Raw genomic sequence first — 26,250 nt, 5'->3', positions numbered from 1 at the left:
GTGTCATCGAATCACTCTGAACTATAGCCACACACAACCCTTATCCACACTACTTACTTTCTGACAGGTCAATAGGGACTTCACCATGAGCTGCAATGTTGTGTCTTGACATAAACTGAAAAAAATAAAAGCAGACTAGATAAAAAAAAAAAGCAAATCATTTAAAACGTTTTTATATATAGCCAACACATTATTTTTTTCTGTTCTTAGAGTTTATAGAGTAAGAAAAAGTTAGAACTTCTGTCTGGTTTTTAATGAATTTTTCTCCCTGCTGGAGAGATTCATTCTTTCTGTTCATTCTGGTGACCATTGTCTCAGACTCAGAGACAGAAAGTAATGGGAAATACAACATTTTACATTGGTCGCAATTGCAAAAGGTGAGGGAAAATCTTCCAATGGGGACACCTGCAGGCTGCTCTAGTGATAACTGTCTAATGCCCCGTACACACGATTGGCATTCCCGGCGGTAAAAAGTCCACCGGGAATCCTGGGGGGGAAACACTAGAACCTGCTCGGTCACTTCCCCCTGTACACACCAGAGGTTTTCCCATCGGGAAAACTGCGGTGAGAGCTTTGGCCGGGAATCCCGGCCATGTGTATGCTCCACCGCAGTGTTTCCCATAGAGAAACTGCCAGGGAAAAGACTGCCGGGAATCGGGGCAGGAAAAAAGAGAACATGTTCTCATTTTTTTCTGCCGCGATTCCCGGCGGTTTTCCTGTCGGGAAAACTGCCATGGAGCATACACACGGCCAGTTTTCCCAGCCAAAAGCTGTCATGGCAGTTTTCCAGACGGGAAAACTAGTCATGTGTACGAGGCATAAGAGGAAAATTCTCTTCACTTTATAGACATTTCTTTTCACTTTCTGTTGTAAATCCAGGACAGGACTTAAAGAAACACAGGCGGGAGAAAAAATAAACTAAGAGAAACATACCCTTTCCTACTATACTATATCTGAACCCCGCCAAAAAAAAGTTTTTGTATAGCACAACAAATGCGAACTTAATCGCCTCAAGGCGCTTGGCATCCAGAGTCGTACAGGACGTTCAGAAGAGGTGGGTCTTTAGTTTTTTCCTAAAAGCCTGATGGTTTTCTTCCAAGCGGATGGTCATGGGTAGAGCATTCCAGAGCCGTGGTCCTTGGACTACAAATCTACATTCTCCCTTAGATTTGTAGCAAGATTTAGGGATTTGGAGAAGGTTTTGGTTGGTTGACGGGAGCACGCGCTTGGTGACGTAGGGTTTTATTTTCTCGCTTAAGTATTGGGGAGCGTTACATCATAGTGTGGTTGTAAATGGCATTCATTCAGTATAGATCTTTATATCACTAGAGGGATCACCAGCGGGAGGGAGGAGGTCCTGATTCCTCCATATAGATCTTTTTATCACTAGAGGGGTCACCAGTGGGAGGAAGGAGGTCCTGATTTCTCTCTCTATATATATTAATATATATATATATATATATATATATATATATATATATATATATATATATATAGTAAGGTTGGGGGTTATTAGCTCTCGTGGTATGGGCGTTTTTTCAGCGATTCACTCCAGCCAGGAACTATGGTTAAGGGCATGGTAGCCCATTTTTATTAAAAAGGCAAAAATAAGTCCAAACAAACGTTTTCCCACGCAGGGGTTCTTCTCCATCAAATATACAATAGAAAAATGCTAGTCCTCCTCTGGCTCTCTGTAGCAGTACCTCTGCTCTTTATCCTGGTTGCCCAGACCAGCGGACTCCTCAACATAGACCGCTTCCCTTCAGCGTCTACAGCTCTGCCTCTTGCAGTCACCGTTCTGGCTGTCTCCTACAGCCTCTCTGATTCCTGGAGACCTCCTGTCTCTTCCAGGAGCTGTCTCCTACTGGGAGCCATGAGGTCTTCCCACACACTCATTATAAAGGGCTGTGCTCACCTGAGCACACACACCCTGCTGGTAATGAACAAAGCCTGGATTACCAAAACCTGGAGAAAGCTGCAAAAGCAGTCTTCTCCAGTCCACAGCTATGTTCTGTAGTTTTGCACATCTCAAGTGTGCATACCCTGGGTCCATTTTACCATCACAGTAGCTCCTACTGTTACATACCTCCCCCCCTTGTTTTGAACCCGTAGGGGGCGGAACACACAAGCCTGAATCCTTGATTGGGCCTACGCAGCTAACAGCTGGCGCAAAGGTGCCCCAATCTTTTTTTCGGGTGCGTTTCCAGGCACGCCCTATCCTGGATCGGAACGGGGTCCTACTATTCTGTTTCCCCAGCCTACTCCCTCTGTCCTTGGGGTTCCTGAACTCATGTTTCTTTTCTGGTGGCCCCCTGCCTTTCCTGCTACTTTTGGGTGTACCAACTTTTGCCAGCTCACACTTTTCCATATCCCAATGTTTGTTCCTCTCCATACTATATTTTAGAGTGTCTCCGGGTACCCCAACTTGTACCTCTTTGTAGGTGAGAGACAAAATATCTGCTTTTGCTGTGTCCGTATCTGGCCCTTCCTTCTTAGTTGTAACGGGTGAGGCAGTATCCGCGCCATTTACAAAACACTGCTCAGCCGCACCTCGGACCACATTAGCAGACATTTCCATCACCGCATCAGGCGGAGAGACCTCTGATGTCTCCAGCAGCCCCCCAGAGTGCCTTCCGTACTGAACTGTATGCGGAAGCACCCTCACAGGAAACTGGGAGATCACCTGCCACACTATCAGAAAGCACTGTACTAACCAGTTCCACTGGTGACTAATTTTAACCGGCACAGGTTGCACTACCTGGCTCCATCCATTGGTACCACGCAGTACCACCACCTCTGACTGTAATGGAGGCACCCAGGTATACAAGGACTGTGCTTTCACCAGTTCAAGCAAATCCACTAGCATATCTGTAATTTCTACACACTCCACATCAATATGCCAAACATTTTTGGGGACCTTAACCTTATTAGAGACATGGAGGGGCTCATTCACTGCAGCTTGGGGGTCCGAGACCTTTAAAGGGGCATCCACCTCACTGGAGGTAGCCACCACAGCCGGATGCTCCCCTGGAACACTGTCCAAATTTAGCATCACTTGTTTCCCCATGTACACTGCATGCTTCATTCTGTCAGTTTCATCAGCAACATCCTCATATGACTGCGGCCTCGTCCTAGTCTCCCTCTGAAGGACATCCTGACTATCTCGCCACTCTGAGGTTTTTAAGTCATGTGACACCTTGCTAAGTTTTGGGCTTTTTCCCTCCAACCATTTTTTACCAGGATCCTTCTCAGATCCTAGAAGTTCCTCAAACCTCAGGAAACCTTCCCCAGAATTACCCTCCTGAACCTCTAGGGGGCCTACTTCTGCTATACCTTTTTCCTCTTCTGTGTCAAACCCATCATTCCCTGTCTCGCTACAATTTTCAGGGTTTTCTACAACCAGATCAACTTGACCAAGACCATCATGTCTACCATTATTTTTGATGTCACCCATGGCAACCATACCATCAAAAATCGCCAACATGCTACATTTTTCATCATGGTCAGAAACATCAATGCATTTGTCATATTTAATTTCACCCATGTTCCGCAGGGCAGTGTCTGGAGAGGAACTGCACCCAACGGAGTGGTTGTCTCCGGCAGCTTCAGTACACGCAAACTCCACTGGCATGAGATCCTCTGCCAGCAACTGTCCCGACCGCTGAACATCACATAACACAACATTTGGATCTTTGACTACAATCAGTTCACTTATTGCTGTGCCCTCTGGCACTTCCACCAACATCAGCTCATTTGGCATGGCACCATCCATTACCACATCATTAGAACCTTTGTGGATCACAGACATGACCTCTTCTGTGCGTTCGCCGTTACTTGGCGCTTCCATCTTGTGAGCAACATCATCTGCAACAGCAAATGCACCATTGCATACAAGTTGCTCAGCAGGTCCTTCATCTGGCACTGCAGAAATCATGTCTGCTCCACTCTTACCAACAGAGGCCTTTTCCAACAAAGCCAACAGGCTTTTTGTCCATCTGTCCCAATCTGTTATCTCTGCGCTACCAGAGGGACAGAGTGGCTCAGCAACAGACACATTGCAAACATCACTTTTGTGTAAACCAGACTGTGGTAATACATTTTTAACCATTGCAGGCTGCAATACCACACTCTCACCTTCTGGTGGCGCTTCATTAAATGCATGAAGACCTTCACACCTGTCATTGCCAGACAGCATTAAGACACTTCCATCATGAGTGTTTTCAAACATATTAGTTTTAGCATTTAACATTTCATTATTACCATGTTCAGGTACCGTCTTATCCTTCAGAGTGGCACCATAGCTGTCCCAGGCAACCTCCGGCTCCAAAACGCAGAGCTCCCTGGGGGTTTCTAGGGACACCTCTGTGGCCTTCATCACGGTTGCTAGGGGAGATAGCACATCTTTAACTGTATTCATATCAACATTTATATCTCTAGTGAGGTGCACTAGCCCATTAGCAGCTGGGCCATCAACTTTAGCCAACACAATATCAGTTTTACCCATCACATTGTCATATTCAAGTTTACCACTTGCCTCCCCACTGAACAGGGCACTGCAGCGAGGAAAGTCCTTTTCCACACAGACAGTGGATCTCCCATTTGGGGTCACTGCAACTCCAGTGTGCACATTCACATAGTCAATCTTTTCCATGCATTTACCAGCAACAGTCTTACCGATCACTGTAACGGGGGCTGCCATGTTCATTTGAGTACGTTGTCTTTCACTGGCCAACTCTCCCTGGTGGCCATGGGATGAAACTGCAGCAGCAATTTCTGACTCCTTAGCACCCCCAGGAGGCACAACAAAAAACTCCTTGTTGCCAGGGGAGACGGCAAATATATTTTCACAGGAAACTGGCTCAGCCTCATTATCTCCAGGTGCACCCCAGAATCTAGGGCAAGACAATATTTCATGCCCCAGCTGGCCACATTCCAGGCATGGTACATTTTTACACATATCTTTAATGGGATGCCTCTTTACATCTCCACAGTAGCTCCTCCTTCCGGTTGACATTTGATCTCTCGTTGCCAAGGGAGATGGCACTCTTCCAGCTGTACTTTGCTGACTCTCCCAAACGCAGCGACTTTGCGATCCTTGAAACATTGTTGCTTTCAACTTGCCACGATCCTTTGTCGGCAATTCGTTTCTCACGTGGTTTGCAGACTTGATATCTCCACCGTTGCTACGGGCAACCACATACCTCTCGAACTTTGTATGCGACTTTTGGACACTCCTGGCACTCAAATTAGGTTTCCCAAACATGGTCGCAGACCTTTGTCTGGCCATGTCACCTTGTCTTGGAGACTGAGACAAAGGGCACTTGGAGACAACATGCCCCCACTCACTGCACCGCAAACAGCGCTCTTGCTTCATAGCCTTAGCAGGGCTTCCCCAACTGCATCCTCTTTCAACCTTAGGACTTTGCACATTAACAGCTGGCCTGCTTGTACTAGCGTTACCAGGGGCAACCACATGCACTTCCCCTTTAACTGGCGTTAGTTTAGCAAAAAACAGTCTGCAGTACTCTCCGGCAGGCTCAAACCCTTGCATCATCTTTGCAGTCACTCCACCAAACTTTTGCACCGTCCAGCAAAAATGAAGCACTGTCACTTTAAAGCAAGTTGCTTTTCACTTCATGCAAGCTCTCCTCAGCTGCACACAGATTGTGCTGTCTCAAGCACACAAACACAGTTCATATAACAGATGAACTTACTTTTGCAGAGATCTCCAGTTCTGCCAAGATTGTCCTTTCACAGGTACATAACCTGCAATGCCTTTTGCCTGGCTGCACTTCCACACACAGCCAACAGTTCCTGACGTGAACTCAACTCACTGTGGAGCAAGGACCCGGATGCCACCGTCTTGTGCCCGCATGAATCCACCACTTGTAAGGTTGGGGGTTATTAGCTCTCGTGGTATGGGCGTTTTTTCAGCGATTCACTCCAGCCAGGAACTATGGTTAAGGGCATGGTAGCCCATTTTTATTAAAAAGGCAAAAATAAGTCCAAACAAACGTTTTCCCACGCAGGGGTTCTTCTCCATCAAATATACAATAGAAAAATGCTAGTCCTCCTCTGGCTCTCTGTAGCAGTACCTCTGCTCTTTATCCTGGTTGCCCAGACCAGCGGACTCCTCAACATAGACCGCTTCCCTTCAGCGTCTACAGCTCTGCCTCTTGCAGTCACCGTTCTGGCTGTCTCCTACAGCCTCTCTGATTCCTGGAGACCTCCTGTCTCTTCCAAGAGCTGTCTCCTACTGGGAGCCATGAGGTCTTCCCACACACTCATTATAAAGGGCTGTGCTCACCTGAGCACACACACCCTGCTGGTAATGAACAAAGCCTGGATTACCAAAACCTGGAGAAAGCTGCAAAAGCAGTCTTCTCCAGTCCACAGCTATGTTCTGTAGTTTTGCACATCTCAAGTGTGCATACCCTGGGTCCATTTTACCATCACAGTAGCTCCTACTGTTACAATATATATATATAATCTATATCTTTATATCACTAGAGGGATCGCCAATGGGAGGAAAGAGGTCCTGATTCCTCCATATAGATTTTTATATCACTAGATGGATCACCAGTGGGAGGAAGGAGGTTCTGATTCCTCTATATAGATCTATTGCTAGAGGGATCACTAGCGGGAGGAAGGAGGTCTTGATTCCTCTATATAGATCTTTATATCACTAGAGGGATCACCAGCGGGAGGGAGGAGGTCCTGATTCCTCCATATAGATCTTTATATCACTAGAGGGATCACTAGCGGGAGGAAGGAGGTCTTGATTCCTCTATATAGATCTTTATATCACTAGAGGGATCACCAGCAGGAGGAAGGATGTCCTGATTCCTTTTAATAGATCTTTATATCACTAGAGGGGTCACCAATGGGAGGAAGGAGGTCCTGATTCCTCTATATAGATCTTTATATAACTAGAGGGATCACCAGCAGGAGGAAGGAGGTTCTGATTTACCTATATAGATCTTTTTATCACTAGAGGTAGGTAGGAAGGAGGTCCTGATTTCTCTATATAGATCTATTGCTAGAGGAATCACCAACAGGAGGAAGGAGGTCTTGGTTGCTCTATATAGATCTTTATATCACTAGAGGGATCAACAGCAGGAGGAAGGAGATCCTGATTCTTCTATATAGATCTTTATATCACTAGGAAGGTCACCAATGGGAGGAAGGATGTCCTGATCCCTCTATATAGATCATTAGTTAATACTAGAGGGATCACCAGTGGGTAAAAGAGATTCTTATTCCTCTACCTATTATATAGTATTTTATTTAGTCCTCATATCCAGTTCTGGACACCTCATTTACAAAAAGATACTAATAAGATAGAGCAAGTCTAGAGATGAGCAACACTAAGGCCCCATACACACGAGAGGATTTATCCGCAGATACGGTCCAGCGGACCGTTTCCACGGATAAATCCTCTCAAAGATTTCCGCAGATTTCTATGCGATGGAGTGTACACACCATCGCATTGAAATCCGCGCGGAAATCCTCTGGCGATGACGTGTCGCGCCGTCGCCGCGATTATGACGCAGCGACGGGCGCGACGCTGTCATATAAGGAATTCCACGCATGCGTCAAATCATTACGACGCGTGCGGGGAATCCCTTTGGACGAATGGATCCGGTAAGTCTGTACAGACGAGCGGATCCATCCGTTGGAATGGATTCCAGCAGATGGATTTGTTGTGCATCACAGCAAATATCCGATCTGCTGGAATCCATCCCAGAGGAGATTTCTCCGCGGAAACAGATCCGCTGGCGTGTACACACCATAGGATCTATCCGCAGAAACCCATTTGCTGGGATTTATCTGCGGATGGATTCTATTGTGTGTACGGGGCCAAAGGGTGAAAGGTCTGGGGGGGGGGGGGTAAACATATCAGGAGCGACTGCAGGAACATTGTATATACAGTCTTGAAGAAAGAAGGGACACGACTGAAACCTTTATAAACTTTTCAATATGAAGCTAAGTTCAAGAACACGGGGACATGACCTCATACTTGCAGGAGGAACGTTCAAAACTAACCTTAGAAAGAATTGTATTATATGAGACAGATTGTCTAAGCCTTACAAATTTAAAGCGGAGGTCCACCCTAAAAAATGTAACTCCATCACAATACTGTAGCTTCCCTGTAATATACACTAAAACATTATGTCAAAAAACTATTATTTTATTGCCTCTAAATAAATCTGCCTAGTTCCTGGACCGCGGTGTGTCTTCTCCCCTTCCTAAGCCGAGTGGCCTCCTGGGAAATGAGTGTCATCATTTCCCAGGAGTCTGTGAGCTTTCCTCTGCTGAAAAAACACGTCATTTACATAAAGGAAATGACGCAATTAGGGGCAACACAGCAAACTAACTGTGCTACGAGCGCCGTTCTACTGCGTGAGATAGAGAGTCGCATGCTGGTTACCCAGTTAAACCAGGAAGAAACAGGAACTGGGCTTCACATACCCGCACATATGATGGAAACGGCCACAACCGTGAGCTACAGGATATAAGGCAAGTGTTTGCAATGATTACTGGATCGATTGGGGAATTATTTATATGTTTTAGGTAATATTTAATGTAATTAATTTTCCAAAAAATAAAATAAATAATAATTATGCCCAGCCCCCGCTTTAACCACTTGAGGACCCCTTCACGCTGATATACAGTATGTCAGCAGAAGGGCATGGCTGAGCACAGGTATGTTGCCTTTAAGAGCCCAGCCGTAGGTTGCGCACGCGCGGCCGCTGGCGCGCTCGCGGCCTAGTCCTGAGCTCCGTGACTGCGCGACCCGATCGCCACCGGTGTCCCGCGATCGGGTCACAGGAGCTGAAGAACGGGGAGAAATGAGTGTGGGGCCTCGTACACACGACCGGATCTATCCGCTGGGATTGATCCGCGGATCAGTTCCAGCAGACAAATCCGGTCGTGTGTACCGCCTAGCGGACATTTTTCGGTGGAGATTTCTCCAGCCGACGGATTTCCAGCGGATATAAATTTCTTAGCATGCTAAGAAATCTATCCGCTGGAATCCAGTCCAGCGGACTGATCCGGTCGTCTGTACAGACTCACCGGATCAGTCCGTCCGCTCCCCTCCCTCGCATGCGTCGTATTGATTCGAAGCATGCGTGGAAGTATTTACCTTCCAGCGTCGCGCACGTCGCCGCGTCATCGTCGCGGCAACGGCGCCACACGTGACCGCTGATGTTTTTTCTGCGCGGATTTTGATCCGATGGTGTGTACAAGCCATCGGATCAAAATCCGGAGGAGGAATGTCCGCTGGAAATGGTCCGGCGGACCGTTTCCAGCGGATAACCCCTCGTCTGTACGAGGCCTAAGCGAGTGACGTCACACGTCCAGCCATGCCCCCCTTACAGTAAAAAAAACACAATAGGACACACTTAACCCCTTTAGCGCCCCCTAGTGGTTAACCCCTTCACTGCCAGTGTAATTTTCACAGTTATCAGTACATTTTTATAGCACTTTTCGCTGTGAAAATGACAATGGTCACAAAAATGTGTCAAAAGTGTCCCCCATAATGTCGCAGTCATGAAAAAAATCGATGATCGCCGCCATTACTATTACTGTGCCATAAAACTATCCCCTATTTTGTAAATGCTATAACTTTTGCGCAAACCCATCAATAAACGCTTATTGCAATTTTTTTGGGGGGGGGGTGAATAACTGATGGGGCCCACACACGATCGGTTTGGTCCGATGAAAACGGTCCATCAGACCGTCCTCATCGGTTTGACCGATCGTGTATACGCGGCATTAGAGCAAGAGCCACTATTCTAGCACAAGACCTCCTCTGTAACTCTAAACTGGTAACCTGTAAAAAAAAATCAAAGCGTAGCCTATGGAGATTTTTAAGTACCAAAGTTTGGCCCCATTCCACGAGTGTGCGCAATTTTAAAGCGTGACATGTTGGGTATCTATTTACTCGGCGTAACATCATCTTTTCACATTATACAAAAAAAAAAAAATGGGCTAACTTTACTGTTGTTGTTTTTTTTTTTTGTTTGTTTTAAATAATGGAACAGTTTTTCTCTTTAAAAAAAACACGTTTGAAAAATTCCTGCGCAAATACCACGTGGCGTAAAAAGTTGCAGCGATCGCCATTTTATTACCTAGAATTTCTAGGGAAAAAAAAAAAAAGATTTTTACATTGCCAGAATAGGCCTGGTATGAAAGTGGTTAAGAAAATTCACCTATTGGTAAGATTATCCACATTATGCTGATATCCACTTAAGCCCCGAGCCTGTTTTTCAGATTCGGTGTTTACAAGACTAAAACAGGTTTTTTTTGCTAGAAAATTGCTTAAAACCCCCAAACATTATATATATATATTTTTAACACCCTAGAGAATAAAATGACGGTCATCGCAATACATTTTGTAACACCGTATTTGCGCAGCGGTCTTACAAGCGCACTTTTTTTGGAAAAAGTTCACTTTTTTAAATTAAAAAATAAGACAACAATAAATTTGGCCCAATTTTTTTATATATTGTGAAAGATAATGTTACGCCGAGTAAAATTATACCCAACATGTCACGCTTTAAAATTGCGCCCGCTCGTGGCATGGCGTCAAACTTTTACCCTTAAAAATCTCGATAGGCGACGTTTAAAAAATTCTATAGGTTGCATTTTTTGAGCTACAGAGTAGCTCTAGGGCTATAATTATTGCTCTCGCTCTAACGATCGCGGCGATACCTCACTTGTGTGGTTTGAACACCGTTTTCATATGTGGGCGCTACTCGCGTATGCGTTCGCTTCTACGCGCGAGCTCGTCGGGACGGGGCACTTTAAAAAAAAATGTGTTTGTTTTCTTATTTATTTTTATTGATTTTATTATTTTTTTTAAAAAAATTATCACTTTTATTCCTATTACAAGGAATGTAAACATCCCTTGTAATAGAAAAAAACATGACAGGTCCTCTTAAATATGAGATCTGGGGTCAAAAAGACCTCCGATCTCATATTTAGACTTAAATGCAAGAAAAAGAAAAAAGGAAAATTTGTCATTTAAAAAAATGACAACAAAAAAATTGTCCCTTTAAGACGCTGGGCGGGACTGACGTTTTGACGTCACTTCCGCCCAGCAAAGTTATGAGGACGGGTGGGGGCCATCTTGCCCTCACTCAAGTCCTCACACATCGGGCAGCAGCACCCGATCTCCTCCGCCGCTACCGACAGCTCCGGTAAGCGGCGGAGGGCGCGGGAGAGCGGCGGGAGGGGGGGCCCTCACCCGCCACCGATAACGCGATCTCGCGGCGAATCCGCCGCGGAGACTGCCGTTATCGTTTACAGGCCCGCCCACTGAAAAGATGGATACCTCGGTTGTGGCAGCAGCTGCTGCCGTTACCGAGATATCCATCTTTAAAAACAGGACGTATATATACAGTGGGCGGGCGTTAAGTGGATATACATGATTGTTTTCAAGTGACTTATTTTGCGCGTAAAACTCACAATGTATAGGATGTTGATGGTAGTTGCACCTTTCCCAACTCCTTCTTCTGTGAATGAATAATCCACGTTCATGCTGTAACTCTTATCGCAGGACAACTGACCCTGTAGAGGTCTTATACGTATATGGCTCCGTGACTTTGAGTAAGAACGAAAGAGCACCATCTTATCATTGGGGTAATTGATGTAGTAATTGTCATATTCATTCCTGCCATAGCAGAGGTCGTCATCTTCATAAGAGACCTGTGGAAGTAAAAAGTAAAAGAAAGACATCAAATTATTTAAAGGAAAACTATAACATAGTAACACTTAAAAAAAGACAACATGTCATCGTGATCAAGGTAAATGAAAGCCCAACAAAGCTTTCCGTTTTAAATTAACTGAATACATTCCAGGTGTATTGCAACGGGAACGTCCCACACTGCGCTTGAGTGCTTCCGTCATATACCGCTTCCTATCAGTCTGGATATAGATATCAGATATTCCAGCTGCTCTCAAGCACACAATGAGACGAGACTTGTTTGTCTGCTGAACATGGAGGCCCGGATTCACAAAGCACTTGCGCCGACGTATCTCATGATACGCCGCGTAAGTGCAAATTATGCAATGCCGTATCTGTGCACCGGACCCACAAACTAAGATACGCCTAAAAATAGGCTTCATCCAGCCGACGTAACTTGCCTACGCCGGTGTAGAGTGGGCGCATATTTAGGCTGGACGCATGGTGGCGTTCCCATTGATCAGCCATTCAAATATGCAAATGAGGGAAATACGGCGATTCAGGAACGTAAGTGCGCCTGACGCAGGCTACGACTGGTGCGTGTAAGTTGTATGTCCGGCGTAAAGTTAAGCCCCATAAAGGAGGTGTAACCCAGCAGCAGACAAGCAAAGGTCTGCACCAAGGAATACAAGCCGGCGTATTTTACGTAGTTTACGTTGGACGTGAGTCTAGCTGGGCGTGTAGGATACGTTCATGGCGTAGGCAGTGATCCGGCGTATCTTAGGCAGCTGTTTTCCGACGTGGTTGTGAGCATGCGCAGGGGGATGCGTCCACGGCATGATGCATGCGCAGTTCGTTAAACGTACTTGTCTGGCGCTCAGACCATCATTTGCATGGGGTCACGCCTCATTTGCATGGGTTTGCATGGGTCAAGCCCACTTCCACCTACACGGGCCTGCGCCTTCTAAACCTACGCCACGCCGACGCAGCGTGGGGAGCACTGGCTTCCCGAATTCCATGCTTGCCTCTCTGCGCTGCGTCGGCGTAGCGTACAGGAGGATGCGCTGCGGCGGCGTAATGTGCGCCTGCTGTCTGTGAATCCGGGCCAAAGTGTTTATTAGAACCAAGAATACAACCTTATTTACAGTTAAAGAGGAGGTAACCAGAACATAAATTAACATGAGCTAATTAACTAATCATTTACCCAGACTAGGTGGCTCATAGATATGACATTTCAGGGTAGACGTCACGTCTCCTTGCTCACCTGCTATACAATACACATTATCATAAGTGTAAACACAGGACATCTTCACACAATAGCAGGGTCAATTAGCACAGAGAACAGACAGATGGCTGGAGATGACGGCATTAGCATCTCCTTACACTGTATGTCCCAAAAGTATGAATCAGTCACTCTAATATGGCATAGACAGGGTCCCCAGGCATACAGCTCACAAAGAGTACCGTTCCCCCAAATGCCAGGGCCCATGATCGCAAGGCAAGAGGCTAGCATTTAGTTCCCTCCAAAAGCCTCTGTCCCGGGTGAGTCTGTCACATGTATCAACACAAAAGGTGTTCAATGTCCTAAGCCTCGTACACACGACCGGTTTTCTCGGCAAAAAACAGCAAGAAAACTGCTTAGTGACGAGATTACTGTTCGTGTGTACGAGGCATTCAGGTTTCTCATCAGGAAATCTGGCCAGAATCTCGACGAGAAAAAAAGAGAACCTGCTCTCTTTTTTCTCGTCGAGATTCTTGTCGGCCTGTTTTCAGACGAGAAACCCGACAGTGTGTGTACTTACCTGTCGCCGTGGAAACCCGCGCATGCTCTAAATGACTTTGACGCATGCGCGGTAGCTTCCACGCCATAGGTAGAGTGAAGCAAGATGGCGGCGACGGCATCGAATGTGACGAGCGCATGCTCGTCGTACGCGATGACGTCACTGCGTTCTTTCCTTTCGAAAGAACCGTGGTTCTTTTGAAACGGGAGTCTGTACACTCGAGCGGGAAGAGTTTCTTGCCAAGAATCTTGTCAGCGAAAACAACGTTTTTTTCCTGACGAGATTCTTGCCCGTGTGTACAGGGCCATAGAGCTTGTTATCTATCTAAATCAGCCACAAACTGAGTAAAAAGCCTGCCTCCTGCCAGCTTACTGTAGGGAAGGACCTTTGCTCTTTTGTGAGGAAGCAGCGGTCACATATCTGAGGTCAAACAGGCTTCATACTGAGTGTGACAGACCGAGCCGGGACAGAGGCTTTTGGAAAGGACTGAATGCTAGCCTCTTGCCTTCTGATTATGGGCCCTGGATTTTAAGGGGAACAATACTCTTTGCGAGGTGTATGCCTTGAAGTAATGTTACTTTGGATTCAAGTTCATGTCCCCCCAAAACACAAACCTCTGGGAACCCTGTATATGCCATATTATAATAAATAGTGCCTGATTCATAATGTTGGGGCTCATAGAAGATGCTGATGTCATCAACTCTAGCCATCTGTCTGTCTGTTGTCTGCTATATTGTGTTTATTGTAAATAAGGCTAGTGTGGACTCTAATGCCCTGTACACACGATCGGTTCATCCGATGAAAACGGTCTGATGGATTTTTTTCATCAGATATCCGATGAAGCTGACTTTCATCAGTCTTGCCTACACACCATCAGTTAAAAAACCGATCGTATCAGAACGCAGTGACGTAAAACACAACGACGTGCTGAAAAAAATGAAGTTGTCAAAAAAAAACAATGGGGCCCACGCACGATCAGTTGGTCTGATGAAAACGGTCCATCAGACCGTTTTCATCAGACGAACCGATCGTGTGTACGTGGCATAAGAGTATTTCACCCATTGTTGGTTGTGTTAATTAACTCTGCTATTGTGTGAAGGTTTTCTGTGTTTCTATTTATGATTATGTTGATTGTGTCTTTTGAGCTAAAAGACGGCAAGTCTGTCCTAAAGGTCATGCCTCTGAGTCACCTAGGCTGTCTAAAGGATTGGTAATTAGCTCATGTTAATTTGGTTTCTGGTTACAGTTTGTATTGTCATCCTTGGGGTAGATTCAGGTATCTCCGCCTAAAGTTACGGCGGCACAGCGTAGTGTATTTACGCTACGCCTCCGCAACTTTCAGGAGCAAGTGCTGTATTCACAAAGCACTTGCTCCGTAAGTCGCGTCGGCATAGCGTAAATGGGGCCGGCGTAAGCGCGCGTAATTCAAATGGGGAAGGGGGCCGTGTTTTATGTTAATATGTGATGACCTGACGTGATTGACGTGATTTACGAACGGCGCATGCGCCGTCCGTGTACATATCCCAGTGAGCATTGCTTCCAAGTACGGCGCAACGACGTATTGGTTTCGACGTGAACGTAATTTACGTCCAGCTCTATTCGCGAACGATTTACGGAAACAACGTAAAAAATTCAAATTTCGAAGCGGGAACGACGTCCATACTTAACATTGACTGCGCCTCCTAATAGCAGGAACAACGTTACACCGGAAAAGCCTTAACGCAAACGACGTAAAAAACGAACGCCGGGCGTGCGGACATTTGTGAATCGGCGTAAGTAGGCAATTAGCATACTCTATGCTGAAAACTACGGGAGCGCCACCTAGCGGCCAGCGGCAGAATGCACCCTAAGATACGACGGCGTAAGAGACTTATGCCAGTTGTATCTTAGGCTAAAGTCGGCGTATCTAGCTTTCTGAATACAGAAAGTAGATACGCCGGCACAACTTGGCAATTACGCGGCGTATCTATAGATACGCCGGCGTAATTGCTCTCTGAATCTACCCCCTTGTGTATATATTTGTGTGAGATCTCAAATAAAAAGGCTATTCCTGATGTACTCCAAGACTGAGTGAGCTAAAGAGTCTTGGATAGTGCTGGTTCTGGACAGAGAAAGCATTGACGGCTGACAAAGTTCTGTTGAGGGCAAGGGTTTGTCATAACTGGTTGGCATCAGCACCCTACACATGAGTAAAGATCATGCTTTGCTGTTTTTTTTTTGCCTTCCTCTGGATCAACTGTGGGTATATAAGTATTAAGGCTAGCCATTGGCTTGCCTGGGTTTGTGGGAGGAGCGTGGGGCTTCATATGCTCGCCCTCTTCTCCCAATGCACGTCGGCGCTGCTTCCGGGTCAGGACGCATCACTTCCGGTTCCGGGATCCTCCTCCTCCTCCTCCTCCGTCCGTCCGTCCGTCCGTCCGATCGATCGATATCGCCGCACATCGTGGGCGGCTAATCCGTCGGCTGGCGGCGTTCACCCGTGTCGGGGGTGTGGCCTGGCTCCCTTCTTCGTTCGGGTGGCATTCTAACCTCTGTGCGCGCGCCCTTGCTTCGCCCTGGTAGGGTCAGGTAGGTTTGGGGGGGCTGGTCATCTCACGGACCGGGGGGGGGGGCGGATCATCACGTGGATCGGGGGGTGGGCTGGTCGTCATACGGACTGGGGGGGGCCTGGTCGTCCTCCAACTAAGAGGAGGGGGGGGCTGGTCATCTCACGGACCAGGGGGGGGCTGGTCATCACACGGACCGGGGGGGCTGGTCATCATACGGACCGGGGGGGGGAGCTGGTGTTGGGGAACGTATTGTTGGATTTCTGGCCATTTCTTTTGTTGGTATGCTTTGCATAGATGCTGCTATGTTTCATGCTTGTCAGAATAGTCTTGGTGGATGGGGGGGGTATGGGGGGGCTGGTTTGTCGTGAGCTGGGTATGATTTGCTTTCTTCCATCCCTTGTGCAGGGTGTCTGTTTTTTCCTGCAGGTGGCAGTATCACTGCAGGTGTATCAAGGTAAGTACTGCGGTTAGGTGGGGGGGTGGGGCACGGGTAGCTAGTCTGGGCCTCTGCTTCAGGGTATCACTGGGGGGGCGGCGGTGGTGAGAGGTTTTACCCGCAAGCATCATGGATCTTGCTGGGACCTGTAGTCCCACGGTGCACCATCAGTCGGTCCCCTCTGAGCCACGCATACTCACCGCTTAGTCACGCTGGGAGTGTTAGGGGGAGGGTTTTCACGTTGGGTCACGGCAGCGCGGTGCCACTCCTCTGGCTTCTGGGGGGCACAGGGCATAGTTCTTTACGCAGCTTCACTCTGGCGCAACATGGGGTGTGCTGGGTTAGGTCTCAAGCATACCTGTATCTGGCGCATCGGCTACAGGCTCCGCGGCCGCACGGCAGCTCTGGGCCATGGCCTCGCACATGGCAGGCTCAGGTTACTGGGTGCATTCTGCCCAGGGTCACTTTCCACCGCAGAGCACGTTCACTCTGGGTGGGGGGTGATGGCGGTACGGTGGTTATCATTTTGTTAATTATTCGTGATATATTTTCGCAGGTGGATTCAGCTGTGTCTGCGCCAGCGAGGTGTGTCTGTTTTCCTTTTGAGGGGATTTAGTTAGGTTACATATTCAGATCCGTCACGTCTTCGGATCAGTACGGGCTGAGTTTTCGTTTTTAATTGATTGTTTGCAATCAACTCGCCTGTACGTTCATACGTCATACGTTGCATCACACTTACACGCCTATTTCTGCCTACCACGGTCTGTAGGTTCTAAGCCCTGAGTGTGCGTTTTTAATTACCTGTGCAGCGCCACAGGTGCTCGGGCTCGCGCTACATGCACGCAGGGGGTCATGGTCATTAGTTTGTCATGCGCATGTCTTCGATAAATTGCACCACACATTAGGTAGTTGCGGGGTTGTCGGGTGGCGTAGTTGACTTGTTGGTTGTTTTTTATAGGTTGTGAACATGTCCCACGTGTCAGAGAGTGAGGATCTTGCATTCATCCCGGCCACACCGTCTAGGGGCTCTGAGCACGGCAGCTCACCATCATTGAGAAGCTGGACTGTTCCCAGGCTCATGGCCGAGCTCCGTTCCAGGGGCATTCCTTTCGCGGCCTCAGCCAGAAAGGCAGAGTTATTCAGACTCCTTTTTCCCACGCAGTCCATACCGCAGCCATCTACCAGTACCGATCAAGCATCCCTGCTCACCGCTTTGACACAAATCCATACGGTGCTGAACACTCTTTCAACCTCCGTTCAGCTGTTGCAGGATAGGATGGATGTTTTGGAGGCTCGGCCAGCCGGTGTGGTAGTCCCGGCAGCTGTCCCGATTCCAGGGCCGTCGGCTGCCCCGATTCCAGGGCCGTTGGCTGTCCCGATTTCGGGGCCATCAGCTGTCTCGATTCCAGGGCCGTCGGCTGTCCCTGCTGCGGTCACAGAGAGGCCGTCTCCTCTGGCGGTTCCCGCTAGTTTCGGTACGGTACCATCCATCTCCCCTGCCCATTTTATCCCAGCCAACCTGAAGAAGGATATTCTAGAAGGCAAGGACGTTAACTTGGCCTCGCTCCTCATTGCGTCACAAGATGTAGTGGAGAATAAGGCGTATGCATGCGGGGAGGTCTCGGTGGTCCTCAGGACCCGCGATCCCAGGTTGAACCGCAAACTTAGCATCGCCGAGTTCGTCCTGGCCTTCGGGATTTTTAGGGACATCATTTGTGGGGTTAGTCCTGCCAGGAGGGAGGAGTTGGACCTCTATTTACATAAGATCATAGATTTGGCCCACAAGTATGGCGGTAGCTCGTTTTACGACTATCACAGATCCTTCTCGGCCAAAGTCGCGGCCATGTGGGCTCAGTTCCAGGTGGTGTCATGTTGGAGCGTGATCGATACTGAGCTGTTCTGCAGGCATTTTGCCAGCCAAAAGTCTCCAACATGTGCCACCTGCCAGTCTGCGGCCCACACGGCTAACTGGTGTCCTAATATTGAGCATCTGGGGGCAGTTGGGGCCAGCAGGCCTGGGTCAGGCAGCTCTTCTTCAGGCCCGTCGGGCTTAGTTGACAAGCTTGGCAGGCCTATCCATGTCCTAGGGAAGTCGCAACTGTGTAATAATTACAACTACACGACATGCAACTATAATCAGTGCAGATTGTTGCACGTCTGTGCAATTTGTTTTAGGGCACACCCCAAAACTGCTTGCCCGATCAAGCCCACAGGGGCTTCCTGACTAGGTGTAGTGAACATTCCACGGCTGGATTTTTGGTTGGCGCATCACCCTTCGCAAGCGCTCAGGCGATTTTTGGTGGAAGGGTTTGAGGAGGGCTTTCATACTGGCCTCATTTCTCTTCCGTCGCAGTCGCATGAGTGCGGTAATTTGTTATCTGCTACCACTAACCCTGAATTGGTGGATGAGTTGCTAGGGGTGGAGTTGGCCAAGGGTTTCATCATTGGGCCGTTTTTGTTCCCACCATTTGCCATGTGGAGGGTGAGTCCTGTTGGGGTGGTGAAGGGGAAATTTTCGAATAAATATCGTTTGGTGTACGATCTGTCTGCTCCTCATTCATCACCCATACCCAGTTTGAACTCCCTCATCCCTTCGGGGGAATTTGCATTGAAATACGCTTCCGTGGACTCTGCCATCCAGCACATATTACAGTTGGGTGTGGGAGCTTGGTTGTCCAAGGCGGATGTGTCCGATGCCTTCAAGCTCCTCCCTATCATGCCGTCTTTGTGGCAGTGGTACGGCATGAAGTGGCGGGGGCAGTTTTTCTTTGCAACCAAGCTGACATTTGGATCCAAAAGTAGCCCGTGGCTGTTTGACACATTTGCCTCAGCACTCAACTGGGTGTTGGCTGAGCGGTTGGGGTGTGGTAAGGTTTTGCACTATTTGGATGACTTCCTGGTACTGGAGAGCCCGGCTCAGGCGCCCAGGGATCTTGCCACACTTACCGATCTGTTCAGGGATCTGAATGTCCCCTTGGCTGCCCACAAAATGGAGGGTCCAGCTACCACAGTCACCTTCCTTGGGATCACGTTAGATACGGTACGAATGGTTGCTAGCTTGCCACAGGACAAGCTGGTCAGGATTCGTGGGGTCATCCATGGCTTTGTGAGATCTCCAGTATGTTCTAAGAGGGAATTGCAGTCTCTCTTAGGCATGCTGAATTTCGCCATGCGTATTATCCCACAGGGTAGGTCGTTTGTGTCTCGCCTGTTGGCTCTCCTGCCGCTCTTTCAGGAGGCCGACTCGAGAGTGCGGTTGGAGGCCGATGCTAGGGCAGACCTGCTCATGTGGGATTTGTTCTTGAGGGACTGGAATGGGGTGTCCTTGTTCATCCGACTCCCCACCCCAGCCTCCCCCAGGGTGTTTTCTGATGCCGCTGCATCAGTGGGTTTTGCGGCCATTTACGGGCGGCAGTGGCTCGCTGGGCCCTGGCCTCCGGAAGTGGCGGGGATTCCGGGATTTTCCCGAACGTCCGCTTTATTCGAAATTATCCCCATTGTGGCCGCAGCATATACCTGGGGGCCCTCGTGGTCTGGCCATACGGTCGTGTTTTTTACCGACAATATTGCCACCGCGGCTATCATTAACAAGGGGAGGTCAGGTTCCCTTGCTATCATGGCGTTTATGCGCAGGCTGACCTGGTTGGGGCTCAGATTTAATTTTGACTTTCGGGGGGAGTTTATCAGCGGGGTGGACAATGGGGCGGCAGATGCATTGTCCAGGTCTGATTTCCCTCGTTTCTTTCGGCAGCATCCGGAGGCGGATCGGAGGGGCTTGCCGGTGCCGCCATTTGCCCAGCGGAGGTTGGACTGAGAACCTTCGGGTGTCGGGCAGCGGAACTTATCCATGGGTCTTTGGCCAGTAACACACGCAGGGCCTATGAGACGGCTTGGAGGTGTTTTTGCAAATTTACGTCCCTTCATCCTTGCGCCAGAGGTCATGATATCAGTTACATGTTGGCCTTCATGGCTTTTTGTCATGATGGTCTAGGTCTGTCGCATAGTACCATCAAGGTGTACTTAGCAGGTATCCAGCATTATTTTTCCCTGGCTCAACCTGCATCGCCGTCCATTTTTGCGGCTTATCCCGTCAGGGCAATGCTCAGGGGTATCCAGAAGGCGCAGGGAAGACCGGTGGTGACACGTCTGCCCATCTCAGGGTCCATGGTGCGGGGGTTGGCGGATTTACTGGCCCTGTCACCTTTCGGGGTGGGTCCCAGTTTGGTCTTGGAGGCAGCAGTGTTCCTCTGCTTCTTCGGATTCCTCAGGCCTGGGGAGGTTGCCAGAGCAGGACCCGACTCCCCGGCGCTCCGCAAAGGGGATCTCATCAGGTGGCCGGATCATTTTTCTTTGCAGCTGCCCAATAACAAGACTAGGCAGGTGGGGCAGGGGTTCGTGGTAAAGTTTTATAGCTCCAACATGGCCTGGTGTCCGGTGAAGGTCTTGGACCGGCTTGTGGGTTTATTGGCCGCAGCTCCGCCTGAGAGCCCCTTGCTTCCCTTTCCTACCTTGGCCCTCTCCTCATCCCAGTTCATTTCCCATATAAGGATTCTGGTTGGGAGGTTGGGGTTTAACCCGAATAGGTTCTCGGGACATTCCTTTAGAATCGGTGCTGCTTCTGCAGCTTCCAGACAGGGGGTCCCGGCTCATGTCATCAAGTACATGGGCCGCTGGCGGTCCTCGTGCTTCCAGCGTTACATTCCAGATCCCCACGCAGAGGTTAGGCAGGCTTTTGAGGTGTTATTGGTTTAAGCATGTATCTGTTTCAAGTTGCCATTAAACTATTACTGTACCTAAATTGGTGTCCTTTTGCCCTCTTTTAGGCATACCCTCACGGGCGACCACGGCACACCTCAGGTCGCTAGGGTTGGGGTAAGGCGTTGATTACTATCCAGTATTCAGGCTCCGATCACAAGTATTAAGGCTAGCCATTGGCTTGCCTGGGTTTGTGGGAGGAGCGTGGGGCTTCATATGCTCGCCCTCTTCTCCCAATGCACGTCGGCGCTGCTTCCGGGTGCCCACCCACCCAGTCCCCCTTTTTTAAATTACTTCTTCATAGGGTATGCCCTCTTTTAGGCGTACCCTCACGGGCGACCACGGCACACCTCAGGTCGCTAGGGTTGGGGTAAGGCGTTGATTACTATCCAGTATTCAGGCTCCGATCACAATTGGGTATATGGGATTGTATGATATTATTATTTTTTTATTTTTTTATAGTTGAACTGGATGGACTTGTGTCTTTTTTCAACCTGACTATGTAGCTATGCACTCTGATGACTGGAAAGCTCCAGCTCTGACCCAGCACAGGGCGTATCGGACCTTTTTGAAGAAAGATCAGTTTCCCCACAGAGAGCAAAGGTCCTACTCTGTAGCTGCTGGCAGGAGACAGGCTTTTCTACTCAGGCTGTAGCTTAAAAAACAAACAAAAAAAACTCTCCTTTGTTTTGATGCACCTGGAATGAATTTAGCTCATTTAAAACAGAAATTTCACTTTGATCCTGTTGATGGAAGAGAAATTGCACAGTATCAGTTGGCAGTACCAGTTGGCCTCAAGTTGGTGAAAAGAAGTCCTTTAACTAATCAGTGGGAGGCCAATAGGAGTGTTTTATATAAAACACAAGGGCCCAGATTCACAAAGCACTTACGCCAACGTATATCAAGTTACGCCGACGTAAGTGCAAATGTGCGCCATCGTATCTGTGCGCAAGACCCACAAACAGAGATGCGCCTAAAAATAGGCTTCACCCTGCCGACGTAACTTGCTTACGCTGGCATAGAGTGGGCACACATTTAGGCTGGGAGCATGGTGCCGCTCCCATTGATTGGCTATTCAAACATGCAAATGAGGGACATACGGCAATTCACGAACCTGCGTGAGGTGCGCGTAAGTTGTACGTCCGGCGTAAAGTTATGCCCCATAAAGGAGGTGCAACCCAGCAGCAGACATGCAAAGGTCTGCACCAAGGAACACAAGCCGGCGCATTTTACATTGGACATGTGTCTGGCTGAGCGTAGGTTACGTTCACGGCTTACGCAGTGATCCAGTGTATCTTATGCAGTTGTTCCAACGTGGTTGTGAGCAGGCGCAGGGGGATGCGTCCACGTTACGGCGCATTCGCAGTTCATTATAAGTACTTGTCTGGCGCTCGGCCCATCATTTGCATGGGGTCACGCCTCATTTGCATGGGTCACGCCCACTTACATCTACGCCGGCCTGCGCCTTTGATAACCACGCTACGCTGGCGCAGCGTTGGGAGCACTGGCTTTCTGAATTCCATGCTTGCCTCTCTGTGCTGCGTTGGCGTAGCGTACATGGGTTACTCTACGGCGGCGTAATGTGCGCCGTGCTCTCTGTGAATCTGGGCCAAGGTGCGTGAGACTTTGTACAAAGGTAGACATAAAAAGTCTGGCAACCCCATGAACAGTGGATGGCAGACAACTTGGTGCCCATTAGAGCAGCCTCATCAGTGCCCATTAGTGCAGCCTCATTAGTGCCCACCAGTGCTGCCTCATCAGTGCCCATCAGAGCAGCCTCATTAGTGCCCACCAGTGCAGCCTCATTAGTGCCCACCAGTGCAGCCTCATTAGTGCCCACCAGTGCAGCCTCATTAGTGCCCACCAGTGCAGCCTCATTAGTGCCCACCAGTGCAGCCTCATTAGTGCCCACCAGTGCCGCCTCATCAGTACCCATCAGAGCAGCCTCATCAGTGCCCATCAGAGAAGCATCATCAGTGCCCTTCAGTGAAGGAGAAAAATTACCTGTTTGCAAAATTGTATAACAACCTATCAAAACCCTTGTTTTGCTTCCCCCCCACCCCCCAATTTTTGGTATTTTTTCATTTATATAGAGCAAAAAAAAAACAGTGGTGATTAAATTCCATCAGAAGAAAGCTCTATTTGTGTGGGGAAAAAAAATGTCATATGGGTACAGTGTAGCATGACCGCGCAATTGTCATTCAAAGTGTAACAGCACTGAAAGCTGAAAATTGGCCTGGGCAGGAAGGGGGTGAAAGTGCCCGGTAGGCAAGTGGTTAAAGCCTTAGTTTACTTTTTAATAGAGGTTTTTTTTTCAAAAAAGCTGGACATACTTGGCATGATAAATTCAGACTAATGGGGTAGATTCAGCAAGCAATTACGCCTGTGTATCCACAGCGTAATTGCTAAGTAGCGCCGGCGTATCAACTTTCTGTATTCAGAAAGCTCGATACGCCGACTGTAGCCTAAGAGACGACTGGCATAAGGCTCTTATGCCGTCGTATCTTAGGCTGCATTCTGACGCTGGCCGCTAGGTGGCGTTCCCGTAGTTGTCAGCGTAGAGTATGCAAATTGCATACTCACGCCGATTCACAAACGTACGCGCGCCCGGCGGTCATGTTTTACGTTGTTTGCGTTCGTCGCTTTCGTCGTAAGGCTGCTCCTGCTATTAGGAGGCGCAGCCAATGGTAAGTATAGACGTCGTTCCCGTGTCGTGATTTTCGAAATTTACGTCGTTTGCGTAAGTGGATCGTGAATGGCGCTGGACGCCATTTACGTTCACGTCGAAGCAAATGACGTCCTTGCGACGTCATTTACCGCAATGCACGTCGGGAAATTTTCCAGACGGAGCATGCGCAGTACGTTCGGCGCGAGAACGCGCCTAATTTAAATGATCCACGCCCCCTACGGGAACATTTAAATTACGTGCGCTTACGCCGGCCCCTTTTACGAAACGCCGCCGCAAATTACGGAGCAAATGCTTTGTGAATGAAGCGTAGCTCAAGTAATTTACGGAGGCGTAGCGTAAAAACGGTACGCTGCGCCGCCGTAGCAGTGCGCGCCCCTACCTGAATCTACCCCAATGTTCACAACCAAAAATGTTTAAAAAGTGCCTGTGTGTATTTATCCCTTTTCTGTGTATGATGTACGTACAGAAAGGGTGATGTTGGGATTGTTGTAGGAAGATGTGTCTATCTCAGTCTCAGCTCTTCCATCAGCGTCAGTTGTTAGACATTTGACATCTGCTCCATCAATCTGCACTTTAATTCTTGCAAAAGGCAACGGGTTGCCTTTCTCATCTGTTAATGTTGCCTAAAAAAAAAAAAAAAAAGCATACACAATTAAACATTGGCTTCTGTTAAACAAAAAACAGCAATTAAATGTAAAGCCCTATTGAACTTTGTATTTTATATTTGCTAAATACAGTGGAACCTCGGATTGCGAGTAACGCGGTTAACGAGCGTTTCGCAATACGAGCGCTGTATTTAAAAAAAATCCTGACTCGGTTTGTGAGTGTTTTCTCGCAAAATGAGCAGGATTCAAGCCAAAGCAGTGTGCAGTACTGCGTTTGGCCTGAAGTGGGGGGGGGGGGCAGAGCTGAACGGTACAGATTGGCGCTGTTCGGAGCCATTATGAAATTATGAAATGCTTGGAAAATCTCTTTTTGAGGTTCCACTGTACATTCTAGACGTGCAAAGTCTAAGGCCCCATGTACACTGCTGCTGCTAAACGGACGTTCAGAGTCACTTTTTTCAACTGCCCCTGAACTCATTCAATGTTATCTTGTGTACATGTACACAGGTTCGTTTACTGTAGTTTTTAGGCAGTTGCGTTTCTAGGCCTTTTTTTTAAGGCAAAAAAAAAAGACGCCAAAGTTTCCGACGTTTCAGACGCCAAACGCTTCTAAACGCAGTAACTTGCGTTTAGCAACGTTTCGTTTATAGGCGTTTTTCGTTTTTGGCCATTTTAACTACATGCCACCCGGCCACTGCATATATACGGCCGGGTGGGCGCTCTCTTCTTCTGAGTGGACGTTCAGGAACACCCCTCAGAAAGAGGAGGATTGTGCGTGCAGAACTCTGCAGAGAGACTACTTTGAAAAACAGCATGCCGATCCGCCTGGAATGTATATAGCTGATTGAAACTCAAAGTTCTAACAAAGTAGAAGAATTACCTTTGTTGCAATATTCACCGTCAATCCCCATAACCAATTTTTTTTTTCTGGCAATAGATGTTTAGTCTGATGGCCAGCATCATTCAACCCACTTCCTTTGAGCCCCAGTTTCCTGGACCCACCTCCCCAGACTGTGACTGTACAGTGAAAGAAGAAGCAGCACAGCGATTAGCTTTTCTCTCTGTTACTTTGCCCCCCGCCTGCTAAGCTTCTTGTGGCGCTTCTCCTCGCTGAATCTGAGCTCTGCTCTACAGGAACTGTGATAGTGTTAGGACCTGGGCTTGAACCTGGGAATATGGTGTGCCTGGTGGTGACTCTGCTTGCTAAGCCACCTGGAATGCTGGACAGCCCCTTAGACAATTCCTTGAATGATCTTCTTGTCTTGAATCTTTTTTGCCTTGAACCTTGAACCCTTTGCTCCTCCCATGAACTTCCTGATTTAAGCCATGTCCCTGCACTTCCTGGTTGCCAGAATATTGTGCCATCACCAGCCAATATCTTGCTCCTGTCTCCTGCTGCCGACCGTATCTTTCCTACTATTCGCTACCGACATTTGGCCCGTCCCCCGACTACGCTTCTGCTGAATCCCAACCTGCAACTATTTGTTACCAACTTTTGGCTCATTCCCCGACTACGCTTCTGCTTGATTCCTACTTGTTATATCTGCTTCCGGACCGCGGCTTGCTCACCTCCTGGTGGGGCTATCCTGAGGACCGCGACCTGGCAATAACACGCATGAAAAGCCCTTCTCCACCATCAGGAGCTCTGGTGAATACCGATTAGTGCTTAGACCCCGGGGTGACCTGAGTGAATACCTGCTCTGCTGCTATAGCCACTGGCCTCTGAGCCTTACTCCAGACTGT

At 48.4% G+C, this 26,250-nt stretch overlaps 1 protein-coding gene across 2 annotated transcripts in view; it reads right to left on the bottom strand.

Annotated features, from left to right (window-relative positions):
• The window catches only part of LOC120946684 (ovostatin homolog), a 217,593-nt gene that overhangs the window by 127,823 nt on the left and 63,520 nt on the right, over positions 1-26,250 (bottom strand). For both annotated transcript variants that reach the window (XM_040361310.1, XM_040361311.1), the window contains 3 exons: positions 24,367-24,525; positions 11,476-11,715; positions 58-115 (listed from right to left, as the gene is read on the bottom strand). In XM_040361310.1, the coding sequence (XP_040217244.1) occupies positions 58-115; positions 11,476-11,715; positions 24,367-24,525 (457 nt within the window). The remainder of the gene's footprint in view (positions 1-57; positions 116-11,475; positions 11,716-24,366; positions 24,526-26,250) is intronic.

This window comes from Rana temporaria, chromosome 8, assembly GCF_905171775.1.
Source record: "Rana temporaria chromosome 8, aRanTem1.1, whole genome shotgun sequence".
Lineage (NCBI taxonomy): Eukaryota > Metazoa > Chordata > Amphibia > Anura > Ranidae > Rana > Rana temporaria.
This window is presented reverse-complemented; position numbering and strand designations above follow the sequence as displayed.